The following is a 15,695-nucleotide window of genomic DNA, read 5'->3' as shown; positions in this document are numbered from 1 at the left end:
TTTTAAGTATGCAACAATTCATTGAAATGCGAAACTGACACAACCCTCATACACAGTGTATACAAGAGAGCATAGTGTGGGTGCGGTGATCAAGAACATACTCGCAGTGTTCGCTGAAGTAGACAGGGCTTGAGCCACAAATATTCCACGGAGCCTGGCTGAGGATTCTCTCAAGATGAGCCTGAAGAGGAACAGAAAAGAATTAAGTTTTTGGGTTCTGATTCTTCAATGGTAAGGCCGTAAGGGGTTTAGCTAGTGGCCCTAGCCACCCGAGGGTTGAGACGTTTGTCACTATGATTTTGCCTAGCATCTTCAGTAGCATAGGTAAAACAACAATATTAATTAGCTACGTTTAATTATTATTGTTGTTTCTTTTTAGCTCTAAAAGAGTAATTTATCATTAGTTAGAATAGTTACATTGTTACAGTAATTTTTTTATAGCACACTAGATAAATAAAATATTATTTATCTTTTTTTTTTGTTTATTATTTTTTTATTTTTTTCTTTTCACCCAACGGCAATAATATAATAAAAAAATAAAAAATAAAAATATTTTAAGACAAATAAAAAATTTGTTAAGAGTGTGAAGTGAAAAAGTAATATAGCAGGTAAAGGTTAAATACCTGATGTTGTGCAGAGCAATTACAATTTATCTGGGCATGGTTGCGTTGGTTTCAGGTTGGATAGACGCGTCAATATCCCATGCAAGGGCTTCAGTTTGGGACGTTATGCTTTCAAGGTCTTGAGAGGGATTTGCCATGGTGGTTCTCAGCGTAGGTCTTGAAGGGAGGTGAGGAGAATACTGAGGATGCAGGAACGGAGAAGCAAAGGTTAACAGAAGGAAGAAGTATACGGGAAAGTGGAACAGAGAGTTCTAGGGAGAGCATATCTTCATCTTCAGAACCTTGCAAAAGAAATGATTCTTTCAAATAATAATCAAATGAGATCCCCAATCCCAAATCTTTGCAAAAAGCAAAGAAACACCAAAAGCCTTCGTCACCATTCACGTATTCCTTCCTCTCCCTTCACTCCAATTCTCTGCTGTTCTATTATAAATTACAGTTGGTACAGTGATGAGTGAACCGCCGTCGTTCCCACATCAGCTTCGAAAATGGCCGAGTCCGGTTCGGACCCGCAGGTCAACCTCCACGGTGACCTGGACCTGAAGATCATCGGGGCCCAAAACTTGCCTAACATGGACATCGTGGCACAGCACCTCCGCCACTGCTTCACCGCCTGTGGCACTATCAAAATCCCACACTCCAAAGAAGAATCCGACGGTGGTGATCGCGAAGGCGATCGCAAGGTTCACAACCACCGCAATATCGTCACCAGCGATCCGTACGTCAAAGTTTCGGTGCCCCAGGCCACGGTGGCGCGCACACGTGTGATGCATAACTCTCAGAACCCTACGTGGAACGAGCGCTTCTATATTCCACTGGCACACCCCGTAACTTATTTGGAATTCGAGGTCAAAGATGATGACATTTTCGGCTCAGAGCTTATCGGCACCGTCAAAATCCCGGCGCAGAAGATCGCCACCGGCGTGCTCATCTCATACGCGTTTGATATCATCGGATCCACCGGCAAGCCGCCGAAGCCGGGCTCGAAACTCCTGCTCGAGATGCAGTTCACGCCGTTTGAGAAAACCCCGGCTAACCGGCACGGCATAGCTGGCGATCCGGAGCAACGGGGCGTGAGGCACACATACTTCCCTTTGAGGAGAGGTTGCTCGGTGATACCGTACCAGGACGCGCACGTGCGGGACGGGACGCTACCGGAGATCGAACTGGACGGAGGAAAGGTTTACCGGCAGGAGAAGTGCTGGGAGGACATTTGCCATGCGATCGTGGAGGCTCACCATTTGGTGTACATTGTGGGCTGGTCGATTTACCACAAGGTGAAGCTGGTTCGGGAGCACACGCGCCGGTTGCCGCGTGGTGGGGACTTGACGCTCGGTGAGTTGCTCAAGTACAAGTCCGAAGAAGGCCTGCGGGTTTTGTTGCTAATTTGGGACGATAAGACCTCCCACGACAAGTTCGGGCTCAAAACGGTGTGTCTTATGACCTGCATTGCGTAGTATGAATTTGAAGAATTTAGTGATGGAATTATTAAAGACAAGAGAATTCATAATCCCTATAATTACTCAAATTTTAAGTAAAACAAGAACTTGCATTTTTAATAGAACATGTGAGCAGCATTTTAAAAAATAGAAGTACTACACTTGTAAAAATTTTTCTCCAAAAGTTGTTTGCTAAATTATGTATTACAATTCCATGAAATTTATTATTTTGAAAAATGCATAGATAATTCATTGAGGCCAGTCTGCCGGCGAAGCCGGAGTATTATTCGATTAGTGTGGAAGGGGCACTTTATATGAGTAAGAGGTTTATCCGATAGGGGTGGATACACAAAATGGGCCTACCTTGGAGGGGTTTCTCGTCATAAAAAAAAAAAAAAAAAAAAAAAACTACAACACATCCTATAATTTTTTTCAATAGTCCATATTTAATTAATTCTATTCTCTTTATATTTCTTACGAAAAACTTGAAATTAAATTTGGATCATTAGAAAAAATACAAACTAGCCCAAATAGGTGCTATAGTTTTTGTAGAGCACCTAAACCAAATCCATGAGGGAGATAACCAAATTAGGAAGGACAATGCTAAAATGGTTCAGACTTTTGTCATTTTTAATATTTATCATTTGTGAATTACTCTTATTTTGTCCTTAATTCATTGTATCTGCGAGTTGTTTACTATCAAAGAAGTAATTTATGAATTATCCAATTCAAGATAATGGTTTTTCTGTTTACATAATACAACACAAATTATATTGGGGCCCTGGGTGGGTGTTTGGGGAGAAATTGATGTTGCCATGAATATTTTGCTTTGTGTAATCCAGGCATTTGTTTTGTGGAAACTATTAGCCGGGGATGTGTAATTTTCAGTTGTAATCTGGAAGTGGCATTGGTTGCAGAATGGACTGATGCAGACGCACGATGAAGAGACCAAGAAGTTTTTCAGGCATTCATCTGTCACTTGTGTGCTGGCACCTCGCTATGCAAGCAGCAAGATGGGCTATTTCAAGCAGCAGGTGAGCTTTATTCCATTGTGTAGTAAATTTTTCCTGCTATAGTTGGGCAATTGTCTCTTTTTTTTTTTTTCTTATTCTTTTTTTTTTTTTCTTTAATTGTTTTTACAATAGTGTTCTTCCATTGTGAACACGAGTAATGCTATTTAGTAAATTGTTATACGTTTGCCATACAATTGAAATGATATGGTAGTGAAAATCAGCTCTTAATTTTTTATTTTTTCTACAATGGTTGATTTTAACTGTTACATCATCAAGTTGTATAGCAGTCATATAACAGTCTACTAAATAGCATGACTCTTCGAACATATTTAATTAATTTTACGTTTGCTGGTTTAATCATATATTTACAGATAGTGGGTTTGGAATCCTAGTTTTATCTAATAGCTTGGAATCATATTGAAAGTATCTTTAGGCGAACTTTTTGTATACATCCCGTGTACTAAGGGTATCTCCTCTTTTCTAAAAAATTTCATTTTTAGTTTTTGAAAAAGAAAAAAGCTTAGTTTTAGGATTAGTTTTATTGTTTATTTGATTTTAATAATACCATTTGCTTTCTTTTGAGCTGGACAATTTGCTGGAGTTGCTTATGTAATGGTTCTATACAGGTCGTTGGAACCCTTTTTACACACCATCAAAAATGTGTTATTGTGGACACACAAGCAAGTGGTAATGATCGTAAGATAACTGCATTTTTAGGAGGGATTGATCTTTGTGATGGTCGCTATGATACACCTGAGCATCGACTATTTCGTGATCTTGACACTGTATTTGAGGATGATTATCACAATCCCACATTTCCTGTAAGTTTTTAGCTAAATGGTCTTCCGAGCATATTTTAAGGTACTATCTAGACATCATTTAAATATTTTCAGGGTTTTCTAGTATCTATGACCTTAGTGATTAAGTTACAAGGGCATGTGTACCTTTTTATAATTGTAATGGCTTTAGAGCAAAAGATGATTAGTAAGAATTCCTGAATACAACGTTCAAACCACCCCCCCTCCCTCTCTCCAGTTTTCCCTTTCTCTCTCTCTCTCTACCATAATGGTTTGCCTTATACTAATTCAGGGTAGGAATGATGTTGCTAGCGGTTCTCCATGTGGTCCTATGACCATAAGGCCTTTGTAATACAATGCAACTTTAGCATTTTCTTTAGAATGTGGGGAATCTGGCTAGGTTGTTTTCTGTGGGATTGTGACGGTGTCACTGTCCTTTCGTTCTCCCATTCTCATTTATACAGGGATGCTACAAAAGGAAAGTTGCTATTCATGAGTTTTTTCTCTTATTCATAAAGAAAATATTGATAAGCAGCATCTACCAATTTTCTCTAGTACTTGATTCGTAAGTGCCCTTAAGTTTGAGTTGTATTCATGTGACTTATCAACAATATATATTGAAGGCCTCATTCTGGGGATACAATTTTCGGTTGAATAAATTTTATGCAGATGCATTCAGGCTTTGTTATAGACCTATTGCTGGTCTTTCTCTATAATCAATTGTCAACTTTGTTTGTACCACTTGGGGAAAGTCACATATTTACATGTTAGTATGTCACTAAGAATTTTGTTTCTTATCATAGTTTTAACATAATGCTGCCATAGTAAGCTGTGCACTTTATCAAGTGTGAAATCAAAATTTCCTTTATTACAGTGATTTTGTAGGCTGCATTCCTGCTTAATTTTCTATTCTATTTTCTTGCTCTACTGGTGATAATGCTGTAGCAGTTGTTTCTTTTTGACTGTCCCTGTTTTCTCCCCATGTTTTCTGTATGAATTAGGCTGGAACTAAAGCTCCAAGGCAACCATGGCATGACTTGCACTGCAAAGTTGATGGGCCTGCTGCATATGATGTTCTTATAAACTTTGAACAGCGTTGGAGGAAAGCAACGAAATGGACAGAATTTGGACTACGTCTCAAAAGGGTTTCCCATTGGCACGACGATGCCTTAATAAAAATAGATCGTATCTCTTGGATACGAAGTCCTCCCCCATGGGCTTCAAAGGATGGTACCACATGTGTTCCGCAAGATGATCCCAACTTATGGATATCCCGTAAAAGTAATGATCCTGAAATTTGGCATGTTCAGGTTGGACTTTGCAAGTCTCTTCTTGAGTAAAAGCTCCCCTTATCTTTTGCTTTTGCTTTTCTTTTTTTATTTGGGGGTTATGAAAATTTCCTCGTTTGGTTCAATTGTTCCATTCAATCCTTGTGTGTTTATTTTGCTTTGTCAGATTTTGAGGTCCATTGACTCAGGGTCACTGAAAGGATTTCCCAAAACAGTTGATGCTGCTTTTGCCCAGGTATATATGATCTACATACACCTTCTTCTCTCTTTACATAGAAACCCCAATTTGCATTGACAAGATTTTCATTGCCTCTTTGTTGTGACCAAGATCTGACTTCTCTATATTTGTTGTACATCATATAATAATTACCTAATTTCAAATTGACGTTCTTCTACTGCAGAACCTTATTTGTGCGAAAAATCTGGTAATAGATAAAAGCATTCAAACGGGATACATCCAGGCGATCAGATCTGCTCAACATTTCATATATATTGAAAATCAGTATTTTCTTGGATCATCATATGCGTGGCCATCATATAAATATGCAGGTCAAGATCATAATCTTCCCCGCACTGTTTTATTTGGTTGTCTATACAACATTGTTTCCATTCCTTGGACCAAAATTCTCTTTTTACCGAAGAATCACTGCAATGGAGTTTTTATGTAAAGTATTATTCCTAAGATCTCAAAATGTGAGAAGTTCATATTTGAGAAGTAGCCTCTACGTTTCTGCGTTCAATCTGTTTTCTTGGTGGATCAGATTACACATATAATTTATCTATCTTAAATAATTTCATCTACTAGTTCATCCACACAAAATTGATGCAAATATTGTCAAGATTTGAAACTTATTTTTAGTCACTGCTACATTTCTACTTAATTTAGCCACCATGAGGACAGTCTTGATCGTTCTATCTGCATTCTCCCTTAGTATGCTGTGACTTGTAATTTCTTTTTATGTATTTGGGTAAGAATGACATTCTAAATACCAAATACCTTCCTCGTTTGTTGGCTCGAAAATTTTCTGAAGTTATTGGATTGCATGGTATGAGCAGGGGCTGATAATCTAATCCCAATGGAGTTGGCATTAAAGATTGCTAGTAAAATTAGAGCAAAGGAGAGATTTGCAGTGTATATTGTCATACCAATGTGGCCTGAGGGTGATCCAAATTCTGCAGCTATGCAAGAAATTCTCTTTTGGCAGGTAATATGGTTATCTAATGCCTAAACTATGTTAGCTGGAGATGTTGCTTCATATTTTGGTACTAACAAGATGGCTAAAGATGGCTGTTACTTTCTTACAATGAAGATCAAGAAGAAACAATGAAGTAGTATTTTTCTTTTGGCAACCAAAAGGTTGTTCTTGCCAATTATTGGTTTGGATTCACTAATAACAATTCCAGAAGTTATCATATTCAATTGGATAGAGTGCATTTTATTCATTAGAGTGAGTTCTTGGTTTTAGGTTGTGTTATTAGGATGTTCTGGAACCTAAGTCCAAAAAGTGTATAATGTGGATAATAACAACAGTAACAACATTATTTATACCTAGCTTCTGCACATTTCCTCTTCGCAGAGCCAAACAATGCAAATGATGTATGATATAGTTGCAAAGGAACTGAAAGTGATGCAGCTTGTGAACTCTGATCCTCAACATTACCTCAATTTCTATTGTCTTGGTAACCGGGAAGATTTTTCCGAGGAAAGCTTGAGTGATAATGCTGATAAGGTAATTGTTCTAATGAAAATCTCTTTTGTGCTGTTCGAAACTATCATGACATAGAGTAAATAGTTGATCCTTAACTTCTACTGCCAAGAAATTCTTTTATTTGTCACATCCACTGTGACAGTGGATACACTTTCAGTATTTTTGCATCTTAAATGTGGTGTACGTAACATTTTTTTCAGTACTTTCAGCTATGAGATATTAATCCAACATCAACAAAAACCATGCTGTAATTATCTTTGTTATCAACATGTTAGCAGTGCCTGTGAAACACCAATATGGCCTATAGCAAAATGTGGAATTCTATTCTCAGCTGGATGATCACCGACATAATTTAAATGTGTTTATCTGAGGGAACAGTTAACAAAGAACTCTCCTTTCTTATTTTTCTTTTGCACCTGTCAATGAAGGCATTCTCTAGTCTGAAAAGCACAGAAAGGAGATGGGTGTCTTTAGTTTTTCTGATTGGCCAGGCCTCCAACCCTGCAAATTCTTGAGGCAATTTTGTCTAGTTGCATTGGGTGCTGTGGTTATCTTAATTTCTTCATGAAGGTTTATAAAACTTATCCCTTTTCATGGGTCTCTACTAGTATGTTGAATGGTTCTTGTTCTATTTTATTTCTACAGGGCTAAATAATTGCGGAATTATTGCTAAGTTTTCTTTTTTTACAATATTCTGACAATGAAAAAGGCCGGTGCATTTTATTGATCTCTACGTCCAACTTCTCTTAGTTGTTGGTATTAAATTGCATGCAATAGAACTTATTTGTAAATGGCTTTAGAATTTTTTTGTCATAGTATTTGCCATTTTACTTTTTTTGCTCAGATGTTTCTGTGTGATATTTAAACTATTTTTTTTTTAAAAAAAAGAACTATGATACAGAAGTTCCCAGAATTTTGAAATCTTACATCCTTATGTCTGTGTTATCAACTTGTCGCTGAAATATGGCATTTTATATTTTTCAAGTAATTAATTCTTCCGGAGTTGGTCATAATCAAAATTTTCTTTCAGGTCTCGAGTGCGCAAAAGTTTAAACGGTTTATGATTTATGTACACGCCAAGGGAATGATAGTAGATGATGAGTATGTAATTCTGGGATCTGCCAATATTAACCAGAGATCCATGGCTGGTACAAAGGACACAGAAATAGCTATGGGTGCATATCAGCCCCATCACACTTGGGCTGCAAGGAAGAAACAACCACACGGTCAGGTGTGTAAAGCTATTCTTGTTTTTCCAAACTTTTCATTTTGGGGCTTTGGAGGATGTTACAGAAAACAATGAGAATGATGTGTTTCACATAAGATGCTTAACACCAACCCCCTCCCCCAAACAAGAAAAAAGAAGCTCTATGTTTTCTCTCTTTCTTTCTTTGGGTGGTCAGCAGCCAAAGCATTTAGGCTGGTGATGTGACAAAAATAACAAAAAAACGGACACTGAAATCATGTAGTTTACATTAGATGCTAATCAGACCCCAACCAAAAAAAAAAAAAGAGTAGATGCTTCTTCTTCTCTCTTTTCTTTTCTTTGGTTGGGTAGTGGGGGTAGAGTGAGAGAACATGGTGTTTGAGCATCTCAAAGATTAGATCCGTGTCAAGGGTATGGCCTCCCACTTCATTAGCATTGGCCATTGTCTTTGGTGATCAGATCTAATACAGTAAACATTGTACTTGTGGCATTGTAAATAACACGTTCAACAAGAATTGACTTTCATTGTAAAACACTCAGAGAGAAAAGTTGCAGTGTGTTCCTTGTGAATGAAAACTTAAAAGTAATCGCCTAGATTCTCTCTTAAGCATTCCATTGTCCCTTTGGATGTGGTTGGTAATGTTGTTTGAAATATATATGCATGCGCAGGTCTACGGATACAGAATGTCACTGTGGGCTGAGCATCTTGCGTCAATGGATACACTTTTCAAGGAGCCGGAGAGTTTGGAATGTGTAATGAGAGTGAATGAGATTGCCGAAGATAACTGGAAGAGATATACAGATGAGACTTTTAGATCATTGCAGGGCCATCTTCTCAAGTATCCTATTAAGGTAGATCCCAATGGGATGGTCGGCCCCCTGCCCGGATATGAGAATTTCCCAGACATAGGTGGAAGAGTACTTGGAGCTCATTCCATCAAACTTCCTGATACTCTAACTACATAATCTCCTCCCATTGTTGTGTTCATACACGCTTGGTAATGAAGAATGGCGGTGACATGTTCCCATGCCTTTTAGGTTGTTCAACTGAAGGGATCAGAGTTTGTTCTCACCCTCTCTCTGTCCCCCTTCACTGTATGTTTGTAATGTTATACAAATGCACGAACATGGTGAGAAGGTTGAAATGTTGTGAATATTTATTCATGTACAAATGTATGATTTGTGTCTTGTCGCTTGGAGAGGTTCTCCGGCTATTATGAGAATGGTGGCTTTTCTTTTGTTCTTTCCAAAATTTGTTATTTCATTTGCTCTGCGTAGTTTTCAAATTTTGAATGACAAACAATACTGCAGAGCTCTTAACCTCTTATGGTCTCAACACAAATTGAGAAAATAAATGCTACCTATTTTGGTTCTCTTTGTCTGCAAAATATAAGATTTGGGTTCTCTTTTTGCAATGTCTGTTTTAAGTTTTGCAATATCCCCTCAATCTGTCATTAGGGTTCAAATGTTCCCTTTCTATTATTTAAAATAACAAAAATACCCTTTATAAGATAAAAATTAACTCTTTCCAATTTTTATTTTATTTTTTGGTGAGTATTTTTCTCATTTTTGGCCCGCAGAAGGAGATACGGGAGGGATGAAGAATAAGAATAAAGTTTTTTTTTTTTTTTTTTTTTTCTAAATTAGATTGCAGGAAATTATTTTAACTCGGTCTTTAAATTATGTGATTTTCATATGCAATTTTAATATGAGTTGACATTTGTTTTTCAATATGTTAGAGCAAATGATTTTAAAACGTATATATGTTTAATAGACTGAGGTGAATTATTTTTTTTCAATTCTATTTAACTTGAAATCAATATTCAATTTAAAAAAATTTCCTTCAACTCAAATTTTTTCTTTTTTTTAAAAAAAACCTTTATTTAAATAATAAATTATGACTGACAATAATTGAACATCTTGTTTTACCGTCTTCAATAGGTAGCACAATTAGTTAGAACCACACCTAATAAAGTGGAGATCATTAGTTTAAATCAATTTTTTCTTATTATATGGACATGTTAAAAAAGAAAAAGAAAAAAATCTTTTTCCACTAGAAATCAACCGTATCGTATCGGCCCTCCAATATAATATTATTATTACATTTCGTACAAAGTCCCAAAAGAAACAAATCAGACCGCGACTTTGCGATTCGCGTGAAAGCTCAGTCTCCCAAAACCCTACATATGCGATCTTCTGCCCTCTAGGGTTCATCGTCTGTTGGCGAAAATGGCAAGCTCCTCTCTCTCACTGTGTTCCATTTTCATTGTTATTTGATTGACAACCATTTGTGATATCATATACGGTTTTGATTGTTGTTACAGGCCGATTCTCCTCGCAAAAGGTAAACCCTAAAATCTTACCCGAGTTTGCGTTATCATACACGGTACATTAGGGATTTTCGGATTCGTCAGATTGGACTTTCTTGTTCCTAGTTATATGAATTTTAAGAACTTGAATTATAGTTTTTGAATTACTCACGGGGAAACCCTAGATATATGTGTGTCTGGTTTCATAGGGATTAGCTTATGTGATATTTTGGGAACACTTATGCTGTGTTTGGAATTTCGGAGCTCTGATAAGCTGCTGCTTGTTTAACTTGCATAAAATCCAAACCGTTATGCTATTTTTGGGAACTTAGTCCTAGATGCTTGGCAAGGAAACAATCCAATTGTGAAATTTTAGTTTGATACACAGGGTTGCTAGTTCCGCGCCACCATCCAAGTTTTGGTTTAATTTTTTTTGATAACCGGGGCTCTAGTCGGGACACCATGTAAATTACTCTCTCCACACGGTTTAGGGAAAGCTCGGGCTTTTGCCCGTGGGTTTAGCCCAAAGGAATTGTTTGCACTCAAAGAGGGTTGAACCTTAGACTTGATACTTCATAAGGTACCCGGGTGATTTACCACTTGAGCCAACCATTGGGGTTAAGTTTAATTTTCAAGAATGAAAACATTTGTGGTCATGGTGTACTGGCACCATAATATGGTTTTGTGTGCATATGGCGTATAATATCTATTGGCATTTAAGAGATGTAATTCTATTAACAAACATACTTTGTGCCAGACCACCAATTAGTTGAGGAACAATTTGTGGGGCCAGCCCCCGTGACTTGGGAATTAGGGTTTTGAGATGAGTATATAAGTTTGCACTACTTTGCGACTTGTGGAAGGAACCATCTAGTAATCTTGAGCTTTATGACAAGCATGTTTCAAAATTTTGCAATGAACTCTCTAATATTTGCACTTCTATTGGTGTATTTTCAATCTTTCATTTTTAGTATAATTTTAAATGTAGATTTGACTTTGGAAGGTGACATAATTCAGAGACCATAAAGTTTATAATGTTTAGTCTTTTATTACTCTTTTTCTACAAGCTTGGGTAAAAGATATGGGCAAAATGGGCAAAATGGGCAATGTGGAGTTGAAGTATTATGATATGGAGCAGGCTTTGTCTGAGCTGTTTGGAATATAAACATGGGAATAACTCAATATAGATAACACGAGGTTTGTAGGGCATATAGGATGTATAATCTTATGAAGATTGGCATCATGGAAATAAGTACATCACTCTTTTCTAACAAGCTTATATTTTAACTGGACCTGCATTATTAAGTTCTTAAATTCCTTTTGTCATGATTTTGATGCCCTAATCCACCAGGTATTCACAGTCCCCTTCCCCTATTAGAGCTCAGTCCAGGTCCCGATCTAGATCTAGACCCAGATCCAGATCCAGGTCTTGGTCTAGACCTAGGTCTAGGTCCAGATCTAGATCCTGGTCCAGGCCAAGGCCCAGATCCCGGTCCAGAAGTCGTGGCAGGTTTGTTGTCACTCCAGCTATGTTCTCATTAGTATGTCAGGCTTGTAAAAATAATATTTTTATGTAGCCTCTGTCATGTCTAACTTTGATACTTGTGTGTTTGTGTCTGTTCTTCATGGGTGGCTGGTGTTTCTGGTTTAGGTCGAGGTCCAGAAGTCATGGCAGGTAGGTTCTAATATTTGTTTTATTTATATATTTTATTAGTATTTCTGCTTCTAACATGATTCTTATGCAAGTCTTTCTTCCATGTCAAATCCTGATGCTTATGCTTGCTTTCTTTACATGGAGGTCTAATTTTTTGAAAACGTGGCAGGACTGAGATTGTAAACCCTGGGGATACCCTTTATGTAACTGGCCTCTCCCAAAGGGTCACAGAGAGGGACCTTGAAGAGCACTTCTCTAAGGAGGGAAAGGTTGGTTTCTTATTTGTAGTCAAAAGTTCATGGCAGTTAGTCAGTTACCCCTTAATTTTTATCTTGTTACCGTAAATACTCCTGGTTAATTGATGGAAGTTCTCTAAATCTATTCTCTGCATCTGCTTGTAAGCTTGTTACAGTACCAAACTTGACCATAATGTAATTTTTCATCTATAGTCATTGCTTACTTTTTCCTCCCCAAATTTCAGGTAGCTTCCTGTTTTCTTGTGGTGGAGCCTCGTACGCGTATCTCACGTGGTTTTGCTTTTGTTACGATGGAAAATGTTGATGATGCCAACCGTTGTGTTAAATATCTCAACCAATCAGTTCTTGAAGGTCGTTATATAACTGTAGAAAAGGTAATGTGATTGTTCTTTAAGTGGTAAGCAACTGGCAAATTTGATTAGTTTTCTTTCTTCTTGACGTGGAGGTTTTCTGGTTATATTCAGAACACATTGCGTCATCTATGTTGGCAGCAATCAATCAAAGATGATGAGTTCATCCATGTCAACTTTAGTGAAACAGCTTGATCAGTGGCAAGCTTAAACAGCTTATCAAATGCGTCTGATCAACTTAACATAGCAACTATATTGTCCAACAACTATACAACCTCAGCATTCACTTTCAACTCTCAACTAATCAACGGACATTATCAACCACTTTCTAATCAGGCTTTTATGGTATCTCATACCTGACATTCATTTCATGGAGACTAGTGATGTATACCTGGATGTCCTGTGCTTTCTTTGGTAGCCAGTTTTCTTAATGAAGGTTTTTATTTTTTATTTAAAAAAAAAAACTATTTTTTATAGACTACAATATGTAAAAATGATGTCTCATAGTTAAGTCCTATTTTATGTGATACTTATCGAAAAAAAAAAAAAAAAAAAAAAAAAAAAAGAAGAAGAAGAAGAAGACATATTTTATGTGATGTGTGATTTGTTGAAGTTTAATTTGCATCATGGAACTTCAAAGAATTGAGGTGATCTATTTATCTTTCAGTCACGGAGGAAACGAGCAAGAACTCCTACACCAGGACACTATCTTGGGCTGAAAAATACCAGAGACTATGGTAAGTTTAATAAGTATTTATTTGTAAACATGGATTTATTCTCTCTCGCCTTTTCCCATAAGCATAAAATGGACCTACTTATTTAGTGGTTTTAGAGGCATGTTAACAATATTCACTCCAATTTGATTGTTGCATTGGTGAAAGGCCCTCGTGGCGACCGTGGCGACCATGGTGACCGTGGTAGATATCGTGGACGTGATGACTATGGGTATCGTAGATCTCCAAGGCGCTCGCCGTATCGAGGGGGTCGTGATTATTCTCCAAGACACTCACCACCCCATGGTGGAAGATCAAGAAGGGACAGGTCCAGGTCGGTTCCTTATTCTCCTAGCCCAGAAAGGAAATATGCTCGTGGTTCTAGATGATGCTTTTAGGTTTTGGCGTCCTCTGTGGAAGGGAGACTTGGAAGTTTGTGAACTAGTTATGGTATTGTAATGATCTTTGGTTTGCACTGAACATAGGCAGATGCTCATGTTTGGTTGGAAGGCATGTGGTCTTTTCCTTGTTTTGGATCTCGTTATAATCTGCAGTAGTTGTGTTTTCCGCTGAACCCTTGTTGAAGTCATTTCCTCTCAAATAGTAGGTTTGTTGTTTTTAATTGATGACTTGATTTGTATGGTTTAACCCAAAACAATCTACATTGCTGCATAAATTGGAAATATCGGAAATATGGGTTTTTATTTTTATTTTTCAAGCATTTTTCTTTAAACAATATATATAGATCGATAATTCTAGATCACGTTGTAAGAGTGCAGTGTTGCTTAGCCCTGAGCCTTACTATATTGAAGACGCCTAAAACCAACTTATGAGGTATGTTTGGTATATTGGAATGATGATTATTTGGGAATAACGGAATGACTAATTATATTTATTCATTTGATGACAGCATAAGAGTGACAATTTTTTTTTTTTATACTGGTATGGACTTGATATTAACTAAAATTTTTAAAATACTTATAAAATAACATAGGAATAACACCTAGTCGATGTCATCCCCAACCTCTGCGTGATGGTAGTCAAACCACCAAATCTATATGACAAGTTGGGGGGTGGTTAGAACCGTCCATCAATGCGAATGACCAAAATGATGAATGGTTTTTTGGAGATATTTTTAAAGAGTGCATATATTTCTCATTCTAGGGGAAAAGTTATTCCTTGAGGGCTTAAGGTAAATTTGGTATACAAAACAAACCCCTAAAATGAAATGACTATTCTTATGAAATAGTTATTTTTATTATTTAGTTGCACACAATTCTTGAGAATAACTATTCTCCTACAAAGAGGAATAATTATTTATCTAAAAAATTAGATGAATAGCTTTTCCTAGAGTAACATAATGTGTTTTCCAAAAAATTCACTTTTTTGTTTTTTTTTTAATTTTAGAAAAAAAAAAAAAAAAAATTGCTTTCATTTCACATAAAATGAGAAAACATCTAGAGCCCAAAGACTCTAAATATGAAGAGCAAGTTGCTATAGAGTAACAATATCAAAAATACACGTTGGGACTTCTTCCATCCAAATCTTATTAACGATATTTATCAAAGCTACCTGTGCAAGTTTATGAGCCACCGAATTGGCTGCTCTCTTCACATGACTAATAATCCAACTCCTCAGCAAATTGAGAACCAATCTCGTGTCTCTCATTATTTGCCCATAAGTGCTCTATTGAATACCAGAATCTCATATTGCATGAACCACTTGTATTGAGTCACCTTTAAAATCTATGTCCTGGATGCTCAAGTCCTTACTGAACTCATCCGCAAGTAAGGCTCTCATTGCTTCCACCACAACCAGTTCCTGCACAGAATGGATGGTCTTACTTGAAGCTACACCCATGTGATCCCTCACTATTATTCCAACACCCAATATTCTCTTAGATGAATTTATAGCCACATCCCAATTAACCTTCTACTTCCCAAAAGGAGGAGTTTTCCACGTTACAGGTATCTCATTTCCTGGATCATTGGAATTTTTTCCCTGAGCTTGCACAAACTGCAACAGGGAGGCCTCCGTTTCTTAAACAAGACGGTTATGATAAGTAAAATCCCCTCCCCCCCCATGCAGCACCTTATTACGTCTAGTCCAACGTGCTATAATACCTTCAAAAACATCACAAAACGCCAATCCTGCAACATTTCTTTTTTGGAGTCTTCTCCCACATTTTTATCTAATACTATATATCACATTTTTATCTAACAATATTAATGTGACAATTTCAACTAACCCTTAGATTTTTTTTAAAAAAAGACTTATCCTATGGTTGATTGGTTATCATGTCAGCATTATAGGATAAAAATGTGCATTACTCTTT

The 15,695-nt window shown here is 37.0% G+C and overlaps 2 protein-coding genes across 2 annotated transcripts; both read left to right on the top strand.

The window, feature by feature from the left end:
• Positions 1–1,106: 1,106 nt before the first annotated feature.
• Positions 1,107–9,320, top strand: LOC132170269 (phospholipase D delta). The gene is made up of 10 exons (XM_059581186.2): positions 1,107–2,053; positions 2,980–3,096; positions 3,702–3,896; positions 4,874–5,182; positions 5,328–5,396; positions 5,563–5,710; positions 6,218–6,366; positions 6,739–6,891; positions 7,901–8,101; positions 8,747–9,320. Exons 1-10 carry the CDS (start codon positions 1,112–1,114, stop codon positions 9,041–9,043), a joined length of 2,580 nt encoding a protein of 859 aa, XP_059437169.2. The 5' UTR covers positions 1,107–1,111; the 3' UTR covers positions 9,044–9,320.
• Positions 9,321–10,200: 880 nt separating this feature from the next.
• LOC132171120 (RNA-binding (RRM/RBD/RNP motifs) family protein) lies at positions 10,201–14,070 on the top strand. Its single transcript, XM_059582349.2, has 8 exons — positions 10,201–10,309; positions 10,402–10,421; positions 11,738–11,896; positions 12,038–12,061; positions 12,210–12,309; positions 12,522–12,671; positions 13,315–13,384; positions 13,529–14,070. Exons 1-8 carry the CDS (start codon positions 10,307–10,309, stop codon positions 13,747–13,749), a joined length of 747 nt encoding a protein of 248 aa, XP_059438332.2. The 5' UTR covers positions 10,201–10,306; the 3' UTR covers positions 13,750–14,070.
• The last annotated feature ends 1,625 nt before the right edge of the window (positions 14,071–15,695 follow it).

This window comes from Corylus avellana, chromosome 1 (genome assembly GCF_965113065.1).
Source record: "Corylus avellana chromosome 1, dhCorAvel1.hap1.2, whole genome shotgun sequence".
Classification (NCBI taxonomy): domain Eukaryota; kingdom Viridiplantae; phylum Streptophyta; class Magnoliopsida; order Fagales; family Betulaceae; genus Corylus; species Corylus avellana.
This window is presented reverse-complemented; position numbering and strand designations above follow the sequence as displayed.

Coding starts and splice junctions, on each gene's coding strand:
- LOC132170269 (XM_059581186.2), top strand. CDS start 1,112: ATGGCCGAGTCCGGTTCGGACCCGCAGGTCAACCTCCACGGTGACCTG. Junction 3,097..3,701: donor TGGGCTATTTCAAGCAGCAG/GTGAGCTTTATT, acceptor GGTTCTATACAG/GTCGTTGGAACCCTTTTTAC. Junction 5,397..5,562: donor TTGATGCTGCTTTTGCCCAG/GTATATATGATC, acceptor CTTCTACTGCAG/AACCTTATTTGTGCGAAAAA.
- LOC132171120 (XM_059582349.2), top strand. Junction 11,897..12,037: donor CGGTCCAGAAGTCGTGGCAG/GTTTGTTGTCAC, acceptor TTTCTGGTTTAG/GTCGAGGTCCAGAAGTCATG. Junction 12,310..12,521: donor ACTTCTCTAAGGAGGGAAAG/GTTGGTTTCTTA, acceptor CCCAAATTTCAG/GTAGCTTCCTGTTTTCTTGT.